Raw genomic sequence first — 24165 nt, forward strand, 5'->3', positions numbered from 1 at the left:
GCCTCATCAGAGCCTCCACCTGCACTCATCTCCTGGGTGGCAGCCTGACCCAGAAACACAGCCAGGTACCACCACCCTCTGGGATCACCTCCCTCTGCCGCATCTGTCACAAGCACAAAACGTCACCCAGCAAGGGAACAGCCTGCGCCTCAAGGACACCTCCGGGCCCACCTCCACGCCCCCTGCCCCATGGCTTCCCCAAGGCTGCTGAGGAACCTGGACTCTGGCTCCAGTTTCCCAGAGCCCTCCGAAGCTCCCGACTGAAATAAATGATGTTTTCACACGAGTTCCCCTCTCTGCTTCTCCTCAGCTCCCCAGCCAGCCTTGGGCAGCCCCTCTCACAAGAGCCACGGGGTCTATTTTCAGGCAGGCTCCTGTGCTAACCAGAACAGGAGCTCTCTAAAAAGCTGCTGGCTCAGGCGTGCTTCAGCTGGAGCACCCAACCCTGCCAAAACCCAGCAGAGAGATTCCAAACTCCAGAAATCCCTGGCTCCTTGGGGACCGCTGCATACATTCTTCCGTGCTGCTGGACATGGGCACATTTGCTTTTCAGGAGCAGTTCCCCCCAGCGAACACGGCTCCCTGGTTTTCCACACACGGAGCAGGTTGGAGGGATCCCTGCATCACCGAGAGAAGAGCCAGACCTTACGAGGAGGCAGCGTAGACACAGCAGCCCAGCACCGGGGCCGCTCAGCCTGTCCTCCCACTGCTCTGCATGGCATTTGCCACAAGACCGTGGGGTTTCTACGAAAACTACACTTCCAATACGTGCCAAATTATTATCAGAGTATTAACTGCATGTGCATACAGCACAGGTTGGCGTTTCCAAAGCCTGTATCTAGACATTTCTGGGCAAGGGCCATGAATTTAGTACGACTAGAAATGACTCTACTCAAAAACACCAGCTGCGAGGTAGATCAAATCAACTTGGCTTAACCTGACGGGGGAGAGCCCTCTAATTCCCTGCCTTTCAATCAACGCGCTGACATAAATACGCACAAGTCTGCTACATGGTCACTGCAAGCAGAAATGATTGGAGCTTGGCAATTAAAAGAGCTGCTTCTTTAAATTACATTTGTGTTTCCAAGAGTCAGACCGCAAGGTTTCGCGTTTTCAGGAGACAGCTATAAAGCTGTGAAAGGTTTTTAATGGACAAAGTGCTTTTAGCTGTTAACAGTAATTATCTAGCACTTCCAAAACGCTTCTCATCCGCGTGCTCCACCTGCCTTGCAAATAATCTTCCCCAAAGATAAGCCAGGAGCAGGAGGATGAGCTCTGCCAGAGGCGTTAAGCTGAGTCACAGAAGGATGCAGAGGCTTGGACAGGGCCAGGCAGAGCCAGGGCTGCGGCCGCAGGACCACAGCGCAGTCCTCCCCGCCAGATGCCACGAGCAGCCCCTGCCAGAAGGCTGTGGGAGACGTAGATCAAGAGCAGATACGCATTCTTACTCTGCACGGAATTCTGCTGCATCCTGCTGAATTCTGCTGCTGCACCAACCTTTGAAATTGTCAAGCGAGTGTGCACGAGCCAGAAGTCAGCGAGCACCGGGGGAGAGAGCTCTCCCATACCGTGCCCCTTCTAGACACGCTCCCCCTGCCCAGCTCCTCCGCACGCTCTGGGCAGCCCCTTTCCCACCCTCCCAGCAGCATTTCCAGCCTCTCCACCCACACGCCCAGGCCCACCAGGTAGGTTTTGGCATTTGCACCACCACGTTGGAGGGACTGGGGCAGATTTCTTTGAGCTCTGCATGTGTCTCTGCCCAGTTGGTGCTGGGAGCTGGAGACCAGAGCAGAGGGCAGTGGACATCTTCCTCAGCTGTCCACCTTCAGAGTAGTCCCCTCCTTCCCTCCCAAGCACAAGCAGACCCTATCACCGTACCTTTGTTTAAGGGGGAGCTTTCCAGCCCTTTTTTCCTCTTCCTCCAACCTTCTGCGAGCTTCTTCCAGCTGGGTGAGAGGGTTAGGGGCTGGATTGGGCGGCATGGTAGGATCTTGGATGAAGGGGTGAGAAGGCTGGACGACGTTGCGGAGCTGGGCGCTGACCCATGGATGCACTGCAACAGGTCGCTCAATGGAGAGGGGTCGGACCACGTCATGAGACAGCTGCTTCTTAGCACCTGAAGAACTACACACAAACAGAAAGGTTTGACACGGTGCCGAGCCACTCTGCGCTGGCACGCAGCCGCTCCTAGATGGACCTGCAGCTGGACACGGGCACCGCTGGGAAGCTCCTTACAGCATGGCTGCTGAGGGAGAGGGGAGCACTGTCCACCTCTAGAGAACATTTCATGGCAGCAAGTCCTGAGACATCGGGGTGAGCAACCCAACCCTGACAGAAAACCCACAGATCTGTTTAAGGGCCTTCGTCAAGCGCACAATATATAAAAATAAAAGCAGTGAAAGGCAGCTCCATCATTCGTTACATTCCCTCAGAAGACGCCCTCCTGTGTGCTGCTGACCTTCCCAGGCTGGGGGCCTCTCCGTGAGCACGGCCAGCATCTCCAGGGAAGGGGATGTTGCAGGGATGTGCTCGTCTTTCCCCAAGCTCCAGCGGCAGAAGACTGCTGCCTGACCTCACGGCGGCCTGGCGCTGCCCACAGCTCTGGCACTCGGCTCCAGCTGCCTGCAGTGCAACCTGCCCTGGCCTCTTCCGTCAAGTAAGAGGAGAAACCACCAGCAGCTTCACCACTCAGGCACCAGCACAGCTGCGTCACTGGGGACAAGACCCCAGACCCCTCTCGTCAACACCCCACATTGCTTTTTGCCAAAATCTGACCAGAATGCGATTAAGAATCTGTGTCCACAGGAGATCTGCTTGACTTCAGAGAGATTCCCAAGACGGCCACGTCCTTGGCTCCACTCTGGGCAGGTGAGGCCATCCCAGAGGATGCTCCCAGCAAGCTGGGCAACCCTGAGCCGTGCTGAACTGCGAACTCAGGACCAATGGCTCCAGCACAGCAGGTCCTATCAGCACCCTGCAGGAGCACCAGGCATTTATATTCAGCAAACGCTTAAAGGAAAAATACCGCCTACTGCGTGCCACGCTCTCCACCTCAGAACCACAGCAGACATTTGTGAGATTCCCCTAGGGCTGCAACCTCCCTGCCACGGCCACAAGTCATCCTTCAGAAAAAAACATCCCTTACAGCCTTCGAGCAATCCTCAGTCTCTAAAGGTCTAAACCCTTGTGCCTGGTGGATTCTTGCCTTCCCATGATCTCCAGGCAGACTGCCGGACAGCCCAGACACACGTGCCTCGTGCGGGAGACGCAATACAACCGTGTGAAGACCCCTTGCTCTGCCAGCCCTTACCCATGGTTTGTTTTCTTATGCCTGCTGATCTCCTTCTCTCCTTCTATGATCCACTGAAGGATCTTCTGGTTTCTCTCCACGTCTTCAGGAGATCCTGGCATCTCATAGTTGGCACCATCACTTTTCCCTGAATCGGTCTTCTTAACATTTCTTTTTGAGAGCTGACTTGCTTTCCCACTGCAAGAACAAAGCTTGAGATGTTAGTGCTTTGCCCAAGCCAAACCACCGCAGACCCTGGCTGCCTTCCACAGCCCCCCGGCTCTACCACAGCTCAAACCAACCACGCGGCAGTCGAGGCTAGGAGCGAACTGGCCAGATCTAGGCACAGCACCTGCGGGGAAAGGGAGCTCCTCCTCTGGCCAAAGGAGCCACTGCAACGTGGCAAGAAGATCTCCTGCCACACGAAGGGTTGCGTTAAACCCCTGGCTCTTTGCTCCAACTTTGCTCAGAGCAGGAGGTTCATCCTGGCGCTGCAATTCGTCAGCTGCTGCTCCACCACAGATCACTGCTCGAAACCTGAGCCCTTCCCACCTTCCCATCACCCCCCAGCTTCACCGATGCCCCAAACTTCTCATCTGCCATGCCGAGCATCCGCTTCTCATCCTGATTTGAACTAAGGCTTCACATCATGGTAGAAGATCACATCCCAGTGGGATGGGCTGCCTTCCACAGGCTCTCACGCACCGGGAAGCACAGCCACCTCGAACACCATAGCCAGACGGACGCCAGGCAGTAGCCAACACTCTGGCTACGCTTACGGCTGCAGCAAAGGCTCCTACAGAAACCCCGCTGCTCCTTGCCCACATCCAAGCCCACGTGCCCAGCTGAGCAGCCCCAGGCTCATGAGGCCACACAGAATTCACCCGTGCTGGCAAAAAACAGGAAAAATCCTGGAGAGGGGTGGCTGAAGATCTACAAAGGCAGGGCGGACTGACAATTCATTCTCAGCTTCTCCCCACACGAGGACTACAGGGTATCAAATTAAATTCTCCAGTAGCAGGTTCAGTGCAAACAAACAAAATAAAATATAGCCTTTTTGTCACAGGTTGTAATCACCCTGCAGACACAGCCGCGTGGGGCTAGGGGGTCAGAGCCCAGCTGGGTTCAGCAGGGAGCCAGACAAGAGAGACTGCCGGCTGCTGAACGAGACTGATCAGATGCAAACTCTTGTCTTGTGAAGCTCCTAACTCGGGGGCTGTCAGGAACTGGGGTGCCAGAGGAACGACAGCTCTGAGTGTACCCTCTTACAATCCCCTCAAATACGTGCTGTAGTCTGTGGTCAGGAGAAATCCTGTGTCTAGATGGGGCTTTGGGGTGACCCAGCACAGCCATCTTCACATTCTGTTGAAGCAACAACCCTATCTCTACAGACACAGGGCAGATTTAAGTGCTTCTCCCTCCCTGGAGAGCAGCTAGCACCTTGAGACGCAGCCCCATACTTAGCAACTCCCGACGAACGGGGAAGCAGATCAGCTTCTGCAATTTCTAACCACCTCTGCTGCTTTAAGGAGCAGAAAATCTACTTTATAACCAAGGCCATTAAAAATCCTGGCTAGAGGGTGTCTGTCAGCACCAGGTGAGAAGGGGTTTAGAGGGGTTATCGGGGGCACATCCAGTTCAAGGGGAAGAGCTGTGGGAGGCCCTCAAACCATGTTCCAACATAGGCTTTCACAAGAAAATGTGGTTCAGCCACCCTGTGTCACTGGCACGCTACAGCCCATTTATGAAAGAGATTCCTAGAGAGGCCGCGGCTCTGGGACTCCCGTTGGCTGTTGTCTTGACTCACCTGTAGCCTAAAGAGTCCATGGGGACAGGTGCCATGCCCAGGTTTTCAGTGTAGTTTCGTGACTTTGTTGCATAGTTATGTGAATCTACATTCCAGGCAAAGCTGTTCTGCACTCGCTGCGTGGCCTCGGCCTCGATCTGCTCTTTTGGTTTCATCATGCTGTGGTGATGGATGTGGTGGTAGATGTGTTTATGGTGGTATAAGTTAGCTGCATCCAGTTTCATTCCTGATTTTGTTGCGTGCTTGCCGTGCCCTGGAGGAATTGTTCCTAGTGTCCCTGACAGCTTTCCTAAGTGGCCGCTTTCTGGGGAACGTGGCTTAGGAGAGTGGCGGCCAGGTCCTGGAGACTGGCAGCCCGGCGTTTTCATCACGCGCTGTACGTGTTCATCGAGGATGCTTTCTGGGTTCTCTTCATGGGCGTCTCTCATCTGCATCCCAGCACAGCCCATCTCCGAGTAACGAGGAGCAAAGTGATGAAAGGCTTGGGCGGAAGGCATCTTGTGGCTAATGACTGAGGGACCAGAAGAGATATCTGCATCCTCCCCTTCTTCCTCCTACAAGAAACAAGAGGACAATCAGAAAGTGACAGTGAGGTGGTGGAAGGGGTCCCTAGTCCCACCTCCCGCTCGCAGCGGGACTGCTGCCAACCCTTGAAGGGGTCAGGCCTGGCTTCGTCCAGCCAGATCTTGAAAACCTTCAAGAGGAGATCCACCGCCCCGCTGCAGACCTGTCCCAGACCGCGTCACCCTCCAGCAGAAAATTTCCTAACGCTCAATCCAAGCCCGTGCAGTCTCACTGCCACCGAGCAGAGCTGCTCAGGTCTCTGTACCCTCTTTTTGAGCCACCCCTACAGCAAGGGTCTCCAGGCATCACCCAAGGAGACCGAGGCAACGCATACATCACACCCGGCGTTTACAGATGCAGCTTTCTGATCAGCGTAACAACTCAGCCGTACGAGCGGGCAGAACCTTACTAAAAAAGCTCCCCAAGTCCCTTGAAGGTTGTTCCGTAACAACCAGCAGCAGAAACGCAACTTACTGCCCCGCACCTGCAACTTCCTACGAGCCTTCAGCGAGGCACCGCTTCAAAGCCCATCAGACAAAGCCCAAAATTATGGGATATGTGGCAAAACGGCTCTGCAGTCAGGCGAGACAAGGGGGGTTTCTCAGCCGAAGAGTGGGCTTGTGACAGGCGGGAGCGACTGAAGGTCGACAGCAACACGAATGGTTTTGAAAACCAAATGTTCATTTCTCCCGGGCACTTCACGCAGATAAAGAACCAGGCTGGAACTAACTGCTGGTTCTTGTAGTCCACAGCGGTCTGGGACACGCTGTTAGCGAATCTGAAGCCCTTGCCAGGAAGAATAAAACTCCTCCATGCTGACAGCCACAGTTTTGATGCTGACAAACTATTTTACGCTCCAACATAAACTCAGATATTTATGAAGTTTCTTTATTGGAAGTCAGGATTCCTATTTTTTTTTAATTACATAAGCAAGATTCCAGCGAGTCCTTTCATCCCGCTCTCTTTCACTCCTTTGGCACAGTAAGGAAATCGGTTGCAGCTCAGGGTACCTCTGCCCTGCCAGACAAATGCATCTGCTGGAAAACACTGACTCCCATCAGCTTTGCCTGTCAGATGTCATCATCCATCACTTGCTAACCAGCTTCAAAGTCTCAGCTGCCAACCACGCAGCAAGAAAGCAAATAACAGACTTCCTCCCAGTGTCACACCTGGAGCAGGGACAACGCCAGGCTTTGAAAGCGCCGCAGGCATGGGTGCTGCCAGCCTGGGGGCGTGACACGATGCCCACGCCCGGAGGGGACGCGCCACTTTCTAACACACGGCTTTGAAGGACTTCAGAGGCACTTTTCATCTCCAGCCACGATGCCACGGCCTGCCAAACGCCATCCCTGGGTACCCAGCTCAGGGACCAGAAAAGACAAAGTGTGTGCTGACTAAATCCCCACCGCCGGGGTTAGCGTTCATTAGCAGCTTATTATAACCCAACGATGCACTTGGGAGCCTTTTAGGGGCTGGTACCTCCTTTCTGGAAAACTCTTCAGTTTAAACACCAACTGGCGTGCAGGGCAAGGCCTGGCCCCGGCGCAGATCCCTGATGAACGGCGGTGTGTCCCTTCCGCTCAGAGCCCAGAGCTCCGGCAGTGCTGTCACACCGAAGCTGGGTGGCATGAGAGTGGCAGCCTGGGGTGGTTCAGCCAAATGAGTGCCTGGCATTTGGGAAATCTTCTGGCTGCCTGGAACTCCATTTTGCCAGTACCTGGGACCCAATACTTTGCTTTGCTCCAAGGCTGAAATCAGGGTGGGCTAAGGGAAGGACAGAGACACATTTGCGCTCTCTCGGTTTGCCTCGGCTCAGCTCATCTGTGTCACGGAGCAGATCTGGAGCCAAAGCAAGTCCTCAGGCCGGAGCAAGAGCCACTGGAGCTGGTGGGGTGCAGGCAAGCCCTGGGGGCAGCTGGTGTCCCGCTCCCCAGCACTGGTCTCAGCCTTGCAGGGAGCAGGAAAGCCCCAGCAGAGAGAAAACAGCAGAAAGAAACGAAGAAATCGGGGTGTCTATCCCAAGCTGCCCTCTCTTCTTGAGCAGGGCAGAGGCCAAAGGTTTGAGTCAAGGCTGCAGATAGCAGTTCTGCTAAATCTTTTCAACGTGCTTAGTCTGCAGTGAAAAAAACAAGAAATAGCATGAGGTCTGGGGAGCCCAAACTGAGACTGTAACGCAGGCCTTTGGATATAGAATCACAGGATGGTTTGGGCTGGAAGGGACCTTTCAAGGCCATCCAGTCCAACCCCCCTGCAAGGAGCAGGGACATCTCCAACCATAGAATCATAGAATCTTAAGATTGGAAGAGACCTCCAAGATCATGAAGTCCAACTGTCAACCACCAACCACCACCATGCCTACTAAACCATGGCCTGAGCAACCAGATCAGGTTGCTCAGAGCCCCGTCCAACCTGGCCTGGAATGTTTCCAGGGATGGGGCATCCACCGCCTCTCTGGGCAACCTGTTCCAGTGTTCTACCACCCTCACTGTAAAAAAATTCTTTCTTATGTCTAATCTAAATCTATCTCCTCCTATTTTAAAACCATTACCCCATGTCCTTCCACAACATGGCAGAGTCAAGCCTTGGCATCGCAAGGTGCTCCTTGCTTGAGTTACCCGACCGCAGTCTGTGCCTGGCAATGCAGCAGCAGCCTTCCCTCCCACCCAAACCTGCCCGCACCCGGCCTGCTGCCTAACCGACAGCCCCTCTGCCCACTGAGCACCCTCGCCCTGCCCGCAGCCGGCACTGGCAGAAGAAAGGGAAGGCAAGACAACGACGTGACCAAGGAGGCGCCAGCAAGAGGCAACGACTACCGCGGCGGGGTGGGCCTGGGGAGCAGCCTCCTCTCCAACAGCTTGGCTTTTCCATGTTTCGGCATCTCGCTGCGGTCAGTTGGGTAAAGCTCGGCATCTGGCTGGGCCAGGCACGGCAGCGGGCGCAGGCCGTGGCAGGCGGGGAAGGCTCGGGTGCCATAACCACTAGATGGTGCTTTGTTGACATAATATTTTCAGAAACGTCCGCATCCGCTCCCAAAGGCAGCGCAGATAGAGACACAGGCTTCCACTTTGCTGACTGCCTGCTGAGCTATTTTTACTCTCCAGCAAGGTCGGGGCTGCCCTTCCCTTTGAATCAGGAGGCTGACATCTGCACCGATGAGCTAAGGGCGAGCGATACCTTGCTGCAAGCTCCCTCCTCTGCTTTCTCCCAGTCCCCCCCACCAGGCTGCTACTGGTCAGTAAGGCAAGACAGCTCACCTAATCACCAGTGCAGCTCCTATCATCGTGCAAACGAGTTCCTTCTCTATTTAGGCAATGTTTTATAAAACAGTGAAAATCTCAGTGCTGGCTTTGCTTCTCCTGGCTTATTTTCAATTCGCTCAGTCCAGACAAAGACAGAGCGATACATATGATACGATTCTGATCTGCATGACATGATGCTGCAGCTTCCACGCACGGACACGAGGCTGAAGCGGCTCAAAAGGTAATAAGGGAACCCACGTATACTCTAATCCTCCCCCATGCTGCTCAGAATAATTAATGAATTCAGATTTTTTTTTTTTTTTATAAACAGAAATCTTAGTCTTTTCAGTAAATGTGCTGGGCTCTAAATCAGATGCCTCTTCTCGATGTTACTGCGTGATGTGGCTTTGAAAGGGAACCTGCAGGTAGCTCAGTATGGGGGAGAAAAAAACCCCTTTTTTCCTAGCTTCTGCAAAATATTTCCAGCTTCTCTGCTAAGCTGCAAACTGCCTGATGTGACTATTGCTCATGGTTTTCCCTGTGCTGCTGTTCAGTGAGCCATGCAGACCTGTTAAGAGGTTACCCTGTAGTCCTGGTGTTCAGGTCATGAAAAAAACCCCTGTGATCTATCAGGACCCCAGCTCTCTTCTTGCTGATACCAGTGGCTCCTACACCTTAAGTGCTGACCTAAAAAAGCTACAATTGCTTACTCTGAGTTTTTCCTGAATGGCTAATGCCAGATGCCAGCCAGTCAATGAAATACACTCTGGAGACGGCGGAGAGGTTTAATATATAGCATTAGTGGGAGTCCTGGGCTTAAAAATAGATTAAGTCACACAAAAATGTGTTTAAACAGACTGAAATTTATTCTCTGGCACATAGGCATTTGCTGATTTTATAGTATTGCTACTGCCAGCTTCCTCAAGGAGGCAGAGGGCTGAGATAACGTAGTCTGGTACAGGTTGGGGCTGCAACAGACCCACAGGAGGAAGAGGAGGATGAAGAGGAGGAATAGTGCTCTGGGAATGTGTTAGCAGAACATGCTGCCAGTTACATTGGCTTTGTCTAGAAAGCAACAGGTACCAGACAGGAAAATGGATCAGTTCCAGAAGAACAGGACTCTAATCACAAACCAGTACCTCGCTGGCCTTTTCTGGCTGGATGCTGGACGCAGAGGTGCAGGGAGTTTGCTGGACAATGCTCAGAGCTGGAGGGAATCTCACAGATCCTTCTGCCTTCCTCACTTCTCTGCATTTGGAATGCAGATGTGATTTCAAGTGAATACACCCACCTACAACTTTTTTCTGTTTAAGGAGCTACTAGATGAACATTTAAAAATGCTCTAGTGGGGCTGAAGGGTGCTGGGCCCTGGAGCCCCAGAGGCTCAGCTTCTCCGAATGCACGGAGCTCGCTGAGACAGTCACCAACACCTCTGCTTTAGGGAAGAGCTGTGGGTTTGCAGAGCACAGAGCCTTTGCCTCAGGGCCACGGCAGCCAGATGACCAATACCTCGTTCTCTCCCTTTTGGAGCTTGTTGAGGAGCTAATGGCCTGGCATGCTTCCCTTGGTGCACCACCTACCACATCCTCCAGCTCTGCAGGGCCCCAGCGGTACCAGGGCTCACAGCACGCAGCGGCATGGGCTGGGTTTCCCCAGCCACCCATGTGGGGTCAGCGCATCTCTCTGCCCAGGAGAGGGGTTTTGGATGCTACATCTGATCAGTTCCAAGTTTTCTAGGCTCCGACGGGCAGAACCCTTTTGATTACGGTAGAAACGGTCTGACAGCAGACCCAAACACCTTCAAGCATATCACCTGCCCTCTGGTTACCATTCCTGGGGGAAACAGGGGTCACACGAAGCCCCACAGGGGAAGGCGAACCCCTGTTAAACAGTCCTCATCCTCACACGAAAGGGACTGCTCACAAAGTGGGGAGAATGGGGGTGCCAGAGAAGACGATGGAGAGCATCCACGGCCCCTGACTGGTGGCAGAAGTGGGCACTGCTGTGCCATAGCCGGTACCTTACAGCAGAGAGGGAGTGCTGGAGCTCACAGAGCCCTGCATGGATGGGGGAACAGCACTGCGGAAGCTCCTGGGCCAATGGGAGCCTCCAGAAGCCCCTATGCAAGTGATGACCACGGCTGTTGGAGCAGGGAAGCGGTCAGCCCACCACAGCAGCTGAACGGTCCCTGTGGTGTACAGCACGCACACAGACTCCCAGGCTGATAGCGAAGGCAAGGAGGTTACTAACCGCTCGAACGCGTTTAAGGCGCTCCTCTAATTTCTCCTCTGCTTCACGTTCCCTTTGTACCTCCTCCAAACGATTGATCAGTTCTGCAGCAAACTTCTCCGGTTCCACGTGGATATCCTTTGGCATTCGATATGTACGCTGAAGGAAAAACACACCAGGGGTTAGCAAAAGGTGCATGAAAAAGAAATCACAGGTTTATTTTGGAGGCTTCGAAACGCCAGTCGTTCCAGTGGGGAGCTGAGGGAGGATGGGCTGGCAGACGCAGAGGTGCAGCCTAGGACCGGGGTGCTGGAAGCTGAGCACCGCAAGCTCCACGGCTGGCACCAGCACCACACATCACCCCACGTAAGGGAAAGGGTTTTTGGGGCCACAACTCAACAAGTTCTTTCGGTACCAAATCCCACCTTGGGATGGATGCGCTGGCTCTTCTCACAGTGTACACACGGTCAACAGGAATATCTTGGGCTTAGAAGGGTTAGAAGGAAAGGATGTACAGGCAAACCTCTCAAAAATCACATCTATAGTAGTGATGTTTTCACTCTGATAGAAAGGAGGACTCAATCTCTGCAGATCTAGCCCATAGGCACAGAAAGGAGCGGAAATCTTGTCACCTCCAAGACTTCTTACTTCCCTCCATTTTCTGCTACAACCCAGCCCAGCCACAAATGGCCACGATTCCCATAGAGCGACCTCTCTTCCCGCAGGATCCTGCAGGATTGCATCTCAGCTCTTCAGAGCCGTGCAACGATCCCCTCCTTGCTTTGTCAATACAGCAATCTCAAAAGCACAGAAATATCTTTTTCTACTTGCTCTAGGTGAACAAATGAATATTTATGGAAGTTCAAGGGCATTCTTGCTTCCATATGTTGAATTACTTTGTCCCTAAATTCCCAAGTTTTATGATAAGGAGTTCACGTAGTGAAGTACGAAGCTATCAGCCGCTGTATTTTTCCCCTCATTTTCATCCCTGCTGCATGAAAAAATAAAAATGACACGGCAGAGATAAAAATTTAATTCGGAGGAAAAAATATATGGAAAATTCACCAGTATAAAAACCTGCATTCAAATATTTCAATACCGACATGAGACAAATATACACTCTACAGGACTGGAGATAAAATTAAATGTGAAGACATGAGATAATTCACAGCAGAAGAACAAATGCAGCACCAGCAGCAAACATCGAGCTTGAAATCTTTAAAGGAGGGTGAGAGACCACCCAAATTTATCCCAGATCAGCCAAAAGATCAACGCAGAAGGCTAAAATAATGCTCTGCCTCCAAACCTGACAAAGGTATGCAAATGATATTGGTTTTTCTCTCTCTGGCAGCTGCCGAGTGGAACTCAGGGGAAGAAAAATAGAGGCAGTATCCTGCTGATGGCACTGAGGAGCTGAAGACATCTTTTACGACACCCAACTCGGGTTGGAGACGCCTCAGTTAAAGCACCGCTTGGTTTGTTTGCCGAGAGCAAGACCCAGCCAACCCTGCCAGCAAATCTCAACTGCAGTGCTCGCTGCCGTCGCCTTCTCCTCCACGTCTAAAGGTGCTGGGCTGCAGCATCCCTGGGGGAACGGGCTCCCCCTTCCATCACGGGGGAAGACGCGGCAGAGCTGGTCCCTGCTCTGTTACTCCCCGGGGAGCTTCTAGGATCCAAGTGACGTTTCTCCATTCCCCCCACGGAGCCCAGAGGTGCACTTCTGGCTGAGTGAGTCTGCTTTCGCCCAAAACCTCAAACCCATGCCCCACCGCCATCCATCTCAGGAGGCAGCACCAGCGATTCCCAAGGAGGGAAATTTCTCTCTGGCCTGACAAGTTGCAACCCGCCAGGCAATGCGTTCACTCCCTCCTGCCACCTCAGACGTGCCAGCTCTCCCTGCGGTTGTTTATACGATGGCAGCACCAACTCCTGCTCCGTTAGAAACTTAATGAGCCTAATGAGAGGCAGCTTGGCGCCCAGCAGTTACAGTCTCGGGTCTCCCCATCGCAGCTATGGCAGTGGCTTCCACGGAAAAGCAGAACTGGGAGAGAATTTCCCTTTATTTTCAAAGCCTTTGATGCAAGGCAGCATCCCAAACCGAAGTCTCCTCCGAGCCCCCAGCAGCAGCGGGTGCGAAGGCTGAAGTTTGCTAACCTACACGTTCGAGCCCTGTTACAGTGAGGTGGTTCCCTCCAGGTCCAGCAATGCTTAAGGATCACAGCTCTGTCCCTCACGAGGGTCTGAAGACATTCAGGGTCACTGCTGTATCCAGGGAACTCGAGATAAGATGCTTTTGGTCTTTTACAACTAGTAGTTCAGCGTCTCTCAAAGTTCACAGTCTCTCAAAGTGGAGGTGACTGAAGTCCAACTATAGAAATGAAAATAAGTGAACCCAAGAATCTCTAGGATGAACTTGTTTTCCTCTCTCTTTGATAAGCCACTGCATCTGCAAAACCCAGTACCCCGTCCTTGGGGCTTTCCGCTCAGCACAACAGCTTGAGGAGGTCCTCAGCAGCCTGCTCGAGGGTGCAAGGCATCTCTGCAAGGGTCTCCCTGTCCATCCAAGTTCAATGCAGCTGAGAGGAACCTCCCTTCACCACACAGATACTGGCTGCACGTGCCCTATGTTGTCCCAGCAGGTACCTGTAATGGTGTCTCGCAGGAAGCTGGTAAGCAGAATGATGCTCTGAACACGGCTGCGGGTCTGACTTCATTCCTAGCTCAAAGGATGAGCTACACAGATTTCCTCAAAACGAACAGTACTGCAGATTAATGAGCACAAATTCCCTGTGCTGAAACAATCCCGTTAACTGTGGAGGGGTCTCTCTGTCTCACCGGACAGCAAGCACGGACTGCACTGACCTGGTTCAGAAGGCTTAAGACAACAAAGTGTTTGAGGGCTTTCACCCCTCCTTTGGGAACTTGCTTGCTCTATCCTTCCTTGGTGCTCCAAGACTCTGCTTGAATCCAAGACAGAGATGGAAAACCACATTAAAAGGAACACTCACCCACTGCGTAATGGGTTCCAGCCAGAGGCACAAACCGAAGGTCTCATTCCTAGCTAGAGACCTTCACCCATCGCATTCCTGGGTAGAGCGCCATTTTACAAAACACAACTTTTCCAAGAGCACCAGTGAGTTTGGAAGTGTGGAATATGCAGAACACAGCCGTCCACGCACCAAGATCTCCTGCTGCATAGAAGGGCATCCTACATAACCAGCACAGGCCTTCGTTAATTGGAGGCAACACGGCTGTTCAACCTAGCAGGCAGTCTCCTACGAACATGTAATCACTACAGTTTATAGCTTCTGGACCTAACTAAAAGCTCTGCTATTAAAAGCAATATGAGTTCTTTCCGAATTTTGCGTAACAGCCCCATAACTCATTCGTAAGGGAACGGTAAGGTCTCCAAAGGACTTCTGAAACGGCTTTTCGGAAGTAGGAGGTTCTCTCCTATCACTAGGAAAACATGCCATGCATTCTGCAGGCGCTATCAGCATGGACTCTGGCTATGCTGGTTAGATACGAGCCCGTAAAGACCTTCAGCAAAGGCTGCAGTTTAGTCATCGTGACACGTTTAAAAGCACGCTAACCACCACGTCCAGCCGACGGAGACTGCTTCAGCTACAGGCCGCGAGATAACCTCACCGCCGGCTTTGAAAAGCAACACTTGGAGAAACATTTGCATGGCTCCTTGCTAATTGGGGAAGTTTAATTCAATAAGCGTGCAGTTCGAGGTGATTTTAGAAGACTAACTTTATAACATTTCACACTGGTGTTGTCAAAACATATTGTCTAATTACCTTCGCCTTTCTTGGCTGATTGATAAGCGAGGGCAGAGCAGCGCCTCTCTGAAGTCAGCGCCAATTCTCTGTCAGTAATTGGCTGGCAGGAGGTGCCAGTGTGTCTGAACCAAACTTTTATTCCCTGGAGAAAGCCTAGAACTAACTCGGCTTCTCAGTCTTCTGCTCCCATATAAATACGCATCGAGATGCCTTTTTCCCTGGGACTTAAAATTGCAGCGCAGAACCTAATGGGAACGGTGGATGTTTCACAGAAAAATCCTTGTGAAGCAGCTGTGTGTAGTTTAGGAGGAATATGTAATTCTAAAAGACCATGTAGATAAGTAGGATAATATAAAAATTTATAAGCAGCAGGTGGCCAATTTAAACCTTGTGCCCCCCCGCCCCCTATTTTTTAACTGGTTTCCAAAAAGGTCGATAAAATGTAATGCTAAGTAAAACTAATTAGCCTGCAAGAACTGCTGCTGGAATGACACTTATTCAGTTCCACAAAAGAAATGTTTGGCAGGTGGAAGTTCGTTAAAGCAGAGCTCACTATACATATTTAATGCTCCATACTCCCAGTTTATAACCCGTGGTTCATGGAGGCATTGCTGGTGTGCAAAGCCACTCTTATTTTTATCCAAAAGGTAAAGCCACTGACAAGCTTTGAAGTCAGAGAAAATTAACTCGGTAGTTCCTGCTGTTGGGGAACGGCAACAACAACAACAACAAAAAAAATAAAGGCCAAGCTTTCAAACTTCAACTCTAACAAAGCCATGCTTACAGTAAAAACGGCATGGAGTGAAAGCAAAAGGCACCCAGCCAGCCTTTTCAACAGCCACCGCGCCGTGAAAGCAGCTGTGTGAAAGGAGAGGTGACTGAGCAAGGATGGCTAGCGAGCGGCCGCAGCCAGGGCTTTTATTGTCAACCCAGTGATCAAAGCACTGGAGACCCTCTTACATCTAAGGAAAATAATCTAATTTAAAAGGCAAAACAAAGAGTGGTGGCGTTTGGGTTTTTTTTTTTTTCCCTTAAATCAGATTAAAACAAGGGTGTATTTCTGCTAGTATTGTGCTGCTTTGAGGAGGCGGGATGAGAACAGCTGCGCCAAGTTTGAAGGCACTTCTGGTAAAAGCAGATGGAGGCTTTTTTTTTTCCTCCCTATCTAATTTGTGCTGGAGTCCAGCTGTCCACAGGGGAAAGCAGCACCTTTATTCCCTGCTAGATATTAAATGTCACCTGTAACTTCTCACAAAAAGAAAATAATAATAAGCAGAGCTGCAGATGGTGCTGCAGAGCCCTAGGAGTTCTGCTCATCTTCCAAAAGCCGCTTGCTTACCTGGAGCAACCTGGGAGACGGTATCAGACAAATGAAATGCTTACGCCTGCACCTTCGTCGCTCTCCTGCCTCGTATCCCCAGGTGGGCTTTGCCGAGTCCTTGAGAACAGGTTCAGCTCCCTTTGGCTGCCCAGTGCAGAAATACCACTCGGCACAGCTGCATTTCTCCCCAGTTGACCTTGGCTGAGAGCTACATCAGCCTTCACGTCCAACGGCCTCCTACACCTTCCACAAACACCTCCAGCTCACCCCAGGGCACGTAACCTGCTTGCAGTTAAATGCCAGCCAGCGTTTCCATTCTCATCCAGGAGAAACAACCAGCTACTGACTGAACAGTTAAGAAAAATTATGTGTTTGGAGAAGCCCTGGATGATGAGTTTGGCAGAACTCATCCAGAACCAAGCCCTTTCTTAGCACGGCGTATTTCCATCTTAAAACACCCCCAAATGAATACAGCGCTCCGGAGGGTTAAACTCAAGCAAGCAGTGCAGCTGTACACTGGAGATCTCACATATTTTGCATATTTACCTCTGGGGAAGGAGATAGTGCTACTTACAGGAATGTGAGGTAGTGGCACACGTCCATTTGCTTTGGCACTTTCTTGCATCTCTCTGCGATGCTGCTTTCGGAGTCTGTACGGGGGGATCCCATCTCTGCCGGAACAAAACAACAACACGCCCTGCTTTAGTGCCTTTCTCCGTCACACGGCATTCATTTAAGCCTTGATGCTGCAGAAGGGCAGGCAGGAGACCCCTTTAACGTTTGAGAAAAGCTTTGCGCGCCCAGGGCGAGGGCGCAGAGCAAGAGGAACCCATGCGGAGAACGATGCTCACCCCTGTCCGCGCACCAGCAATGCTCTGGCATCGGGTGCCAGGAGGACTTACATGGCATCCGCCGGGAGCAGAGCGAGGCAGAGGGCAGGGAGAAGGACTTGGACCGCATCCTGGTACCTTTTATAGTTGGTTGCTTTCTCTAAAAGAGCCTGTAATGTACACAGTAAACCACAGGGCAGGCTGGGAGAGGGGAGGAGGAGGAGGAGGAGGAGTGGGAGCTCAATGAGCATCTACACCAAGGGGAACTCGGTCAGGGAGAAGGTATATATTTTTAAAAGAGCATGACGCCTTCTCAAATGGCTTACCAAAGGGAAGGGGTAGGCTCCGCTGCTCTTAAGAAGCCAACTCTATCACTATCTCTGGCTCAGTCTGAAATCATGGCCTTGATACTGGAGTTACCGTGTGGAAGAACCTAGCCCTTGTCCCAGAGGCTGGATGAGGTTAGGGAGGGATGTCGTGGCCAGCAACACCCAAGTGAACCAGCCCTGCTTGGGCCTGTGCCCTGGCTGAAAAGGCTGGTGACGGATGAAGGAGACAGCGGTGGCAACCATCTTTGGTCCTGACAGACTGAGCTGAAGGACGGTGCAGGCCTGCTCTGCTGAGCCACACGCAGCCCCTCTGCAAAGACAGGGGCCTGGGTGGGTGTGGGTCCTGGTGACGGGGGGCCACCAGGCTTCACTAAGCACCCCCCTGGCAAAGCATCACCGGCTGAGGATGACTGCAGGTGAAGAAAGGAACTGCATTTCTGTTCTCACCATCGCGACCACTCTGCTCATACCAAGGGAGGAGGAGAACGCGAGTGAAGCGGAGCTCAGTTATGAGACAAGGACACGGGCTCATCTCTGGGTGACACTGGGTCATTTTGAAAAAAAATCGACGAATGCAAAACCAAACGCCAGCCTGGAGCTTTGCAATTTGGAGCTTTCCTTTTTTTATTTCACACATTTCCCTGACTCAGTAAAAGTAACTGCTTGGGCGGGCTGTGCAACGGGGTGAAATGAATGGAGAAGTTTGGTTTGTCGCGAGGACTGAGTAACTTCCGTGCACACGTGCTGCCTCCTTCCAACCCCGCGCCACCCCGAGCAGCGCAAACGAGCCAGCCCCACCACATCTCACAACGCCGAGATGTTTGCAGAAGCCAAATGTACTTAGCACCTACCCCCCTCCCCAATTGCCAAGCACAGCTGCTCCTCCAGAACACAAGCCAAACAGTTTAAGCGGCAGATTTTTGAAGTGGAGACGCCATTTGGCAAGGGAAAAACAATTCACTGCAGCGTTTTGCCTGCAAACCTCCCGAGTGGCAAGCAGCAGCCTGCGCGAGGACGGTCGCCATCGGCTCTCCGGGCCGGCTGCTCCGCCGGCTCCTTGGAAACACGGGCGCAGGCAGAACTGCCACCAAAGGACATCAGACAAATGCAGTAACCCAGGCATTCAAAATTAAACACCATTAAAATAAAATCAAACCTGTGATTAATGACGAGTGCTTTTTAGTTGGAAGACAAATGAGAGAAGAGAAAATTAGCCAGGCTAATTACAGCTCCAGCTAGTGGCCGCAGGTAAGGCGGGAGGAGGAAGAGTGTGTCTGGGAGCATCACCTCCGCTGTGCCCAACACCTCACAGGAGCCAACAATTTCCCCAGGGGTTGCCATACCGACGGTGATCACGACGGCTTTCATGAGATGGCTTCGTTTTCTTTAATGATGAACCTCCATTTGAAAAATAACTTAAGAGTCACAACGGTTAAAGAGTCTCATCACATCACGACACGGCTTTTTCCAGACTGGACAGCAACAAAACAACTGGCAATTTTTATAGGAAAAAAAAATAATCCAGAGGATTATATTAGCCATGGCTGGTTGGCATCAATAGACAACACTTCAGCTTAACCACCGCACAAAACCCGAGCGCCAGAACACGACTTGTGTGCTAAAGCCGCGCGGCCATCGCGGGAAAAGCCGCATTATATTAGAAGGTGCAATTTTTCTTTCTTTCTCTCTCCTTTTTTTATTTTTTTAAACTCTCCCCAGCAGCAGTCCCAGCGGAAAGAGCGACTTTTGTTCCCAGCACAGTAGCGAAAGGCTGATAATGGCCTCTAATCTATCCGGCTTCAAACACATGTTCAGCCCCGCTGTGCTGCCTTTGATGTCATTTTAACTAGATTCCCCAATGCCACCTCTGAACTTGGAACATTCCTTCGTTCAATGTGCTGTGCCAACTCAACCAGAGGAAGCAAATTCAAAGATAAGCACTTTAATTTTATCCCAACAAAACCTTATTCAATAGATGGGGGGAAAGCACGGAAAACCAATACCGTACTTTTGTTTTCCTTTCGTCAGGTAGCTTGCTTTGAGATATTTTCAACAGATAGAGACATTTCATATATATATATATATATATAAAATCAAAACTTTTTTAGAACACATCTACTTTTAAAATAAAACTTTCCCAAACTGTTTTTCCTTGTTTCATCACGCGGTCTTCTCTAGCACCAGAAAGCTCTGCGCTGAAATGCAATGAGGGGAGCAAGAGTATTTCTATCGTTTCTTTAATGACAACACAACTGGTTTGCTATCGGGGAAACGCGGGGGCTTCCTCTCCTCTCTGAAAGGACCTGCAGGAGCCTCTGGTGAGCAGGGGGGTTTTGCTGTGGCTCTGAAGTTGGAGTCTTCTACCAAGGGCGGTCTCTTTGCTCCTTTGTAGACAATCTTCAAACTCAACCTCCCAACCCAACCGTTGAGCCTAACAAGTTGGATATCATCATTTGGGAGCGTTTAAATCAAAAAGCTGTTAAACTTGTTTAAATAGAGCAGAACTCAAGGTCATTCTGGATCACTCGCTGCAGGAAAGACAGGAAACAAACCCCCAGCGATGCTGGTATTTTCTACCCGTTACTCTCACCCAAAGCACCACTGTCACCAACAGACTTTTCTCACATAAAGAAGTGTGATGGGAAAATCACCAGGCATTTTGGCCAAAGGCCAGTCATCCGAGGAATGATATTTAATCCACAAGATTTTATGAAGGAGTAACCACTGTCCTAAAGCTCTTTGCTCTGGGGCAGGTTTGACTGGAATTGGGGAAGAACAAGCATCCCTCCGGCCAAGCCCACCAGCACCAAGGGCTTCCTGAAGGCAAAATAAGCCAGGACAGAGGAAGGCCCAGAGGAAGGAGTATTGTTGTTTAGTTGGATCGCAGCACCGGGCTAAAGAGGAGGCATGACCTCTTGTTTACCCACTGTGAGCTTTTGCAGAAATAAAGAGAAGAAAGAGATGGACCTAAGGCATTTTTGTGTCTGAACTGGAACATCACACGGCGATTTAATGCATTTCAGCTTCTGCCCTTTACCTTCCTTCCTACCAAGATTTGCCTTAATTTCCCTTGAGTGTCTCTGTTGTGACAACCCCTCCCACGCAGAGGCCATCGAAGACGCTATTTGTACGTGGGGGTTATCCGAGACAGCAAGAGCCGACCAGGACGCACCGTAAATGCTGCTGCAAGCCTGGGGCAGGCTCTGAGCAGCTCAGGCGTGAGGGCAGAGCCCTAAAGCCCCAAGCCACCACCGACCACCAGCAGCGAGCAACTGGGCCCCACCTGTGGCCACGGCACGCTTGCCGTACTAGCGCTCAGCGGAGCTTTTCACCGTGTCCTCTCCAGACCCTGCCTCCGAGTAAACCAGCTAAAACAACACAGCTGCCACGCCAATTATAAAAACAGGTTTCAGCAGAGAGGATCGGAGCTGTTTTGCCTACAAGGGCAGAGGAATTTGTATGACACAGGAAGGCTGAAAAATAATCAGCGGAGCACAGGCATTGAAGAGCAATGTTTTTCAAGCCACTCAAAAAGCCAACTCCTCAAACAACAGGGATTGATAACACGTTCGTTATATAAATTCAACCCATTACAATAATATTTACCAGTGCTTGGAAAGACATCCTGTTGAAAATTTGTCTTTTAGGCAAGCGTGCTTGGAGCTGGTACCACAGAAATGGCTTTTAAAAACACTCCGGTGAGCTGGGCGCTCTCGAAAAGCCCGTGCCTGCCTCCCTTCGCCCCAGTGCAAGAGGCCAGGTGGCCAGAGCATCGCCCAGGTCTGCCAGAGGCTTTACGCAGCCGGGCTGTGCGTGCAGCCTTATCCGAACCCTGCTTTGCCGTGATCAATGCGGTATCAAAGCTTGGATGGGAGCTGGTGACAACTGCAACACGTCAGAGTACCAGCGACCACTCAGTGTGTCTGCCTTTTCCATCGACTTGAGTTGGCCAACGCTGGAGGAGCACGCCTTGCATCAAGGCATGCTTTCTTTGCGCCCAAATGCTTTCCTGGCTTACTGTTAGCACTCCTCAATTAGCCGACGTTTGCATCCCGACTGTCCAGACACACTCTCCTCTGGCAAAGCGTCACAGAGGTTTCCATCTCGGGATCACACCCGCTTCATCCGCTGCCGTGGAGCAGACGCCAGATTTCTTCGCTGTTGAGCTTGACTGCTGTGCGTAAACAGCACACGTAGGGAAGAACCTCGCTCATCAGCAGAGCGAGGTTTTTATTGCCATTTTCCTTAGAGGAGGCCTAAATTCAAAGCACTGAGACATGCAAGTCTTGTCAAGCAGCAGGAGTCCCTTCTTTAACGTGCATCTGGTTGTTCTTCATTTTTGCTGCCTTGAGCAATTCTGCAAAAATTCCTTTGAAACTTGGGAGGCAGATAGGTTCAGCAACACCATGTAAAATCCAAACAAAACCCGGTACTGGAGTTTTAAAGGACGTAATGAAGAGCAAGCGTTGAAAGCAGACACAGTCTTTGCAAGCCAAAGGTCAAGGCTGTAGGTCCAGAATCCAAATTTGGGGACCAATCTGTGTGCAACCAGTTTGAGATGCACGGAAAGATCACAGGCTTACAGTTATGATTTTTGAGACTTACTTAAAACGAACCACTGAGATTGGGTTAGTTATTAGCAGAAGGTAGCACACGGATCAGTGGTAATTAAACTCCTAGAAGCAGCCCATGGTGGGCAGAGAAGGGATAAAATGCCTAAAGGAAAAAGGAGCAAAGAATAAAGAACGCAGAGGATGGTCACACAGAAATTACTCTGCCTGGGAAAGAGATAAATTATAGCAACTGAAATAAAAATTAGGAGGGTGAAGAACTCTGGTATAAATGATCACAACTCATCACAGGTACAACCATCAGTGCAACCCCATGAGCCCGCTGGACCAGTGGAAAAGGAAGTGCTAAAAGCTAATTAATTTTGAGGAGTTCTTATATCTGTCTCTCCTGATAACAAGAAGTTAGATGACCCCTGCTAGCTTCAGAGCACTCCTCCATATAAACTGATGAATATGAAGAATTGCAGAAGGATGTGGCAAAGCAGCTGGATTTGTATCAAATTGAGCCTTTAATTAGCGGTCCTCTACAGCTTTCTGTCCCAAGGGCACCCTCCACCTCCCATGCTGCTTTGGCCAAGGTCTGCCTCGTTCATTTTGCAGCACAACGTGGGTAAGGTGTGAGGAGCTGGTGCCAGGCAGCAGAATGGACTCAATGGCTGCTCCTAAACGGCTCCAAGCCTCTGCGGAGCCAGGGACAAGGACGCCACCAGCTCACACAGAGCCACCACAGCAGACAGAGGAGCCCCTTTACCATGTCGCACGTTCGCCAGCTTACCATGGGGAACCGTTGCAGCATCCACTAACAACATCCACGACACAGGCTGGAAACTTTCTCCAACAAGGTCTGACAGCTCCCGACATTCACAGTGACACTAAACGAGCCTCTTGGAGGACTTTGTGTTTACAGCACTGCTGTTAATAAAACCCTCTCCTAATTCTGTAAACCTGTCATCTTTCGCTTGAAGAATCAAAGGGTTTCTGCTCTACAGAAAGACACTTTGCATTTGCACTACTAAAAACCAGACCAAACATGGAGTATTTTCCCCCAAGTCCTTTTTTATTCCATCACAGAGATGCAGTCACAACAAAAATCTCATAATCTCTTTTTTCTCCCTTTGCAGACCATCTTTAAGGAAGGTACCTCATGGGTGAGATGCTGGGCACTTTTGTGAGGGTAGGAACTAGAAAAAGCAAAACTGATTTGGCGAGGGCTTGCTGGTACAAGTTGTGTTAAAGTGCAGTGGTCCTCAGACATAAACTAGAACTCGTTGGTCACCAATCCTACTGAAGAGCAATCGCAGGCTGAGCACAGTTTGGCAGAAAAAAACCCTCAACATGAGAAGTACCCAGGTAAGTAGAAAGCTCTGTCTGGTATTCAGAAGATACCTTGGTCTAGGTCAGATATTGCCCCCAACATCAGCTCCCCAAGACTAACACAACAGCAGCACCAACGCCGAAGAAACAAACACGCTATTGTCCCGTTTATTGTCCCACTAGACTGGAGTTACTTACACGCTGCTGTCCGTCAGCGACATCGTATCGGCATCACTGGACATGCTCTGCTGCTCGCTGTCGTTGGCACTGGTGGCTGGTGCCAAGGCGTAGCCCGTGTTGACATAGTAAGGGTTAACAGGCTCTCTCCATGACCCATGCCTGCAAGAAAAATGAGAGTCAAATTAGAAGGACACAACCTTGACCGTACTCTGCATCACTGGGCAGAAGGACTCTGCCTGGAGCCCCAGCATCGGTGACAGGCTACTGAATAACCTGCGTTCATGTTAAGTTGCACTGATAGAACCATGAACGATTTCACCGATAACTGGAAGCAAAAGGGCATTTAAGGAGTAATGAAGATGATGCTGTTAGAGGTGAAGAAGGGAAGGAACAAGACTACATTGAAGAAGTCCAGTTCCCATCAAGATTTATGGTCAACTGCTGGCCAACGGCTTAACATTGTCATTGTATGAGCAAGGCAGGACATCTAAAAGCAACACCTCGATAATAAGACAGCATTTTTCTTGGTCAAAATGGGCTTCTCGTCTTCCAACAGCAAGGGGTGTGCAGCATGGCTCACCCATTCTCTGCTTGTTTTACATCCCTCTCTACTCCAACACGTTTGCCAAGGGAAGGAGGTAAAGCAAGAAATGGCTGTTGCTTACAACGCAGCATGTAAAGCCGACCTCAAACGTCACGCTCGGGGA

The 24165-nt window shown here is 51.0% G+C and overlaps 1 protein-coding gene across 3 annotated transcripts in view; it reads right to left on the reverse strand.

Moving 5' to 3' along the window:
• Positions 1-24165, reverse strand: part of AXIN1 (axin 1) — a 68122-nt gene that overhangs the window by 4768 nt on the left and 39189 nt on the right. For all 3 annotated transcript variants that reach the window (XM_086759529.1, XM_086759530.1, XM_086759531.1), the window contains 6 exons: positions 23477-23617; positions 16809-16905; positions 11150-11287; positions 5097-5650; positions 3311-3487; positions 1879-2124 (listed from right to left, as the gene is read on the reverse strand). In XM_086759529.1, coding sequence (XP_086615655.1) covers positions 1879-2124; positions 3311-3487; positions 5097-5650; positions 11150-11287; positions 16809-16905; positions 23477-23617 — 1353 coding nt within the window. The remainder of the gene's footprint in view (positions 1-1878; positions 2125-3310; positions 3488-5096; positions 5651-11149; positions 11288-16808; positions 16906-23476; positions 23618-24165) is intronic.

This window comes from Chlamydotis macqueenii, chromosome 15 (genome assembly GCF_036417535.1).
Source record: "Chlamydotis macqueenii isolate bChlMac1 chromosome 15, bChlMac1.mat, whole genome shotgun sequence".
NCBI classification, from domain to species: Eukaryota; Metazoa; Chordata; class Aves; order Otidiformes; family Otididae; genus Chlamydotis; species Chlamydotis macqueenii.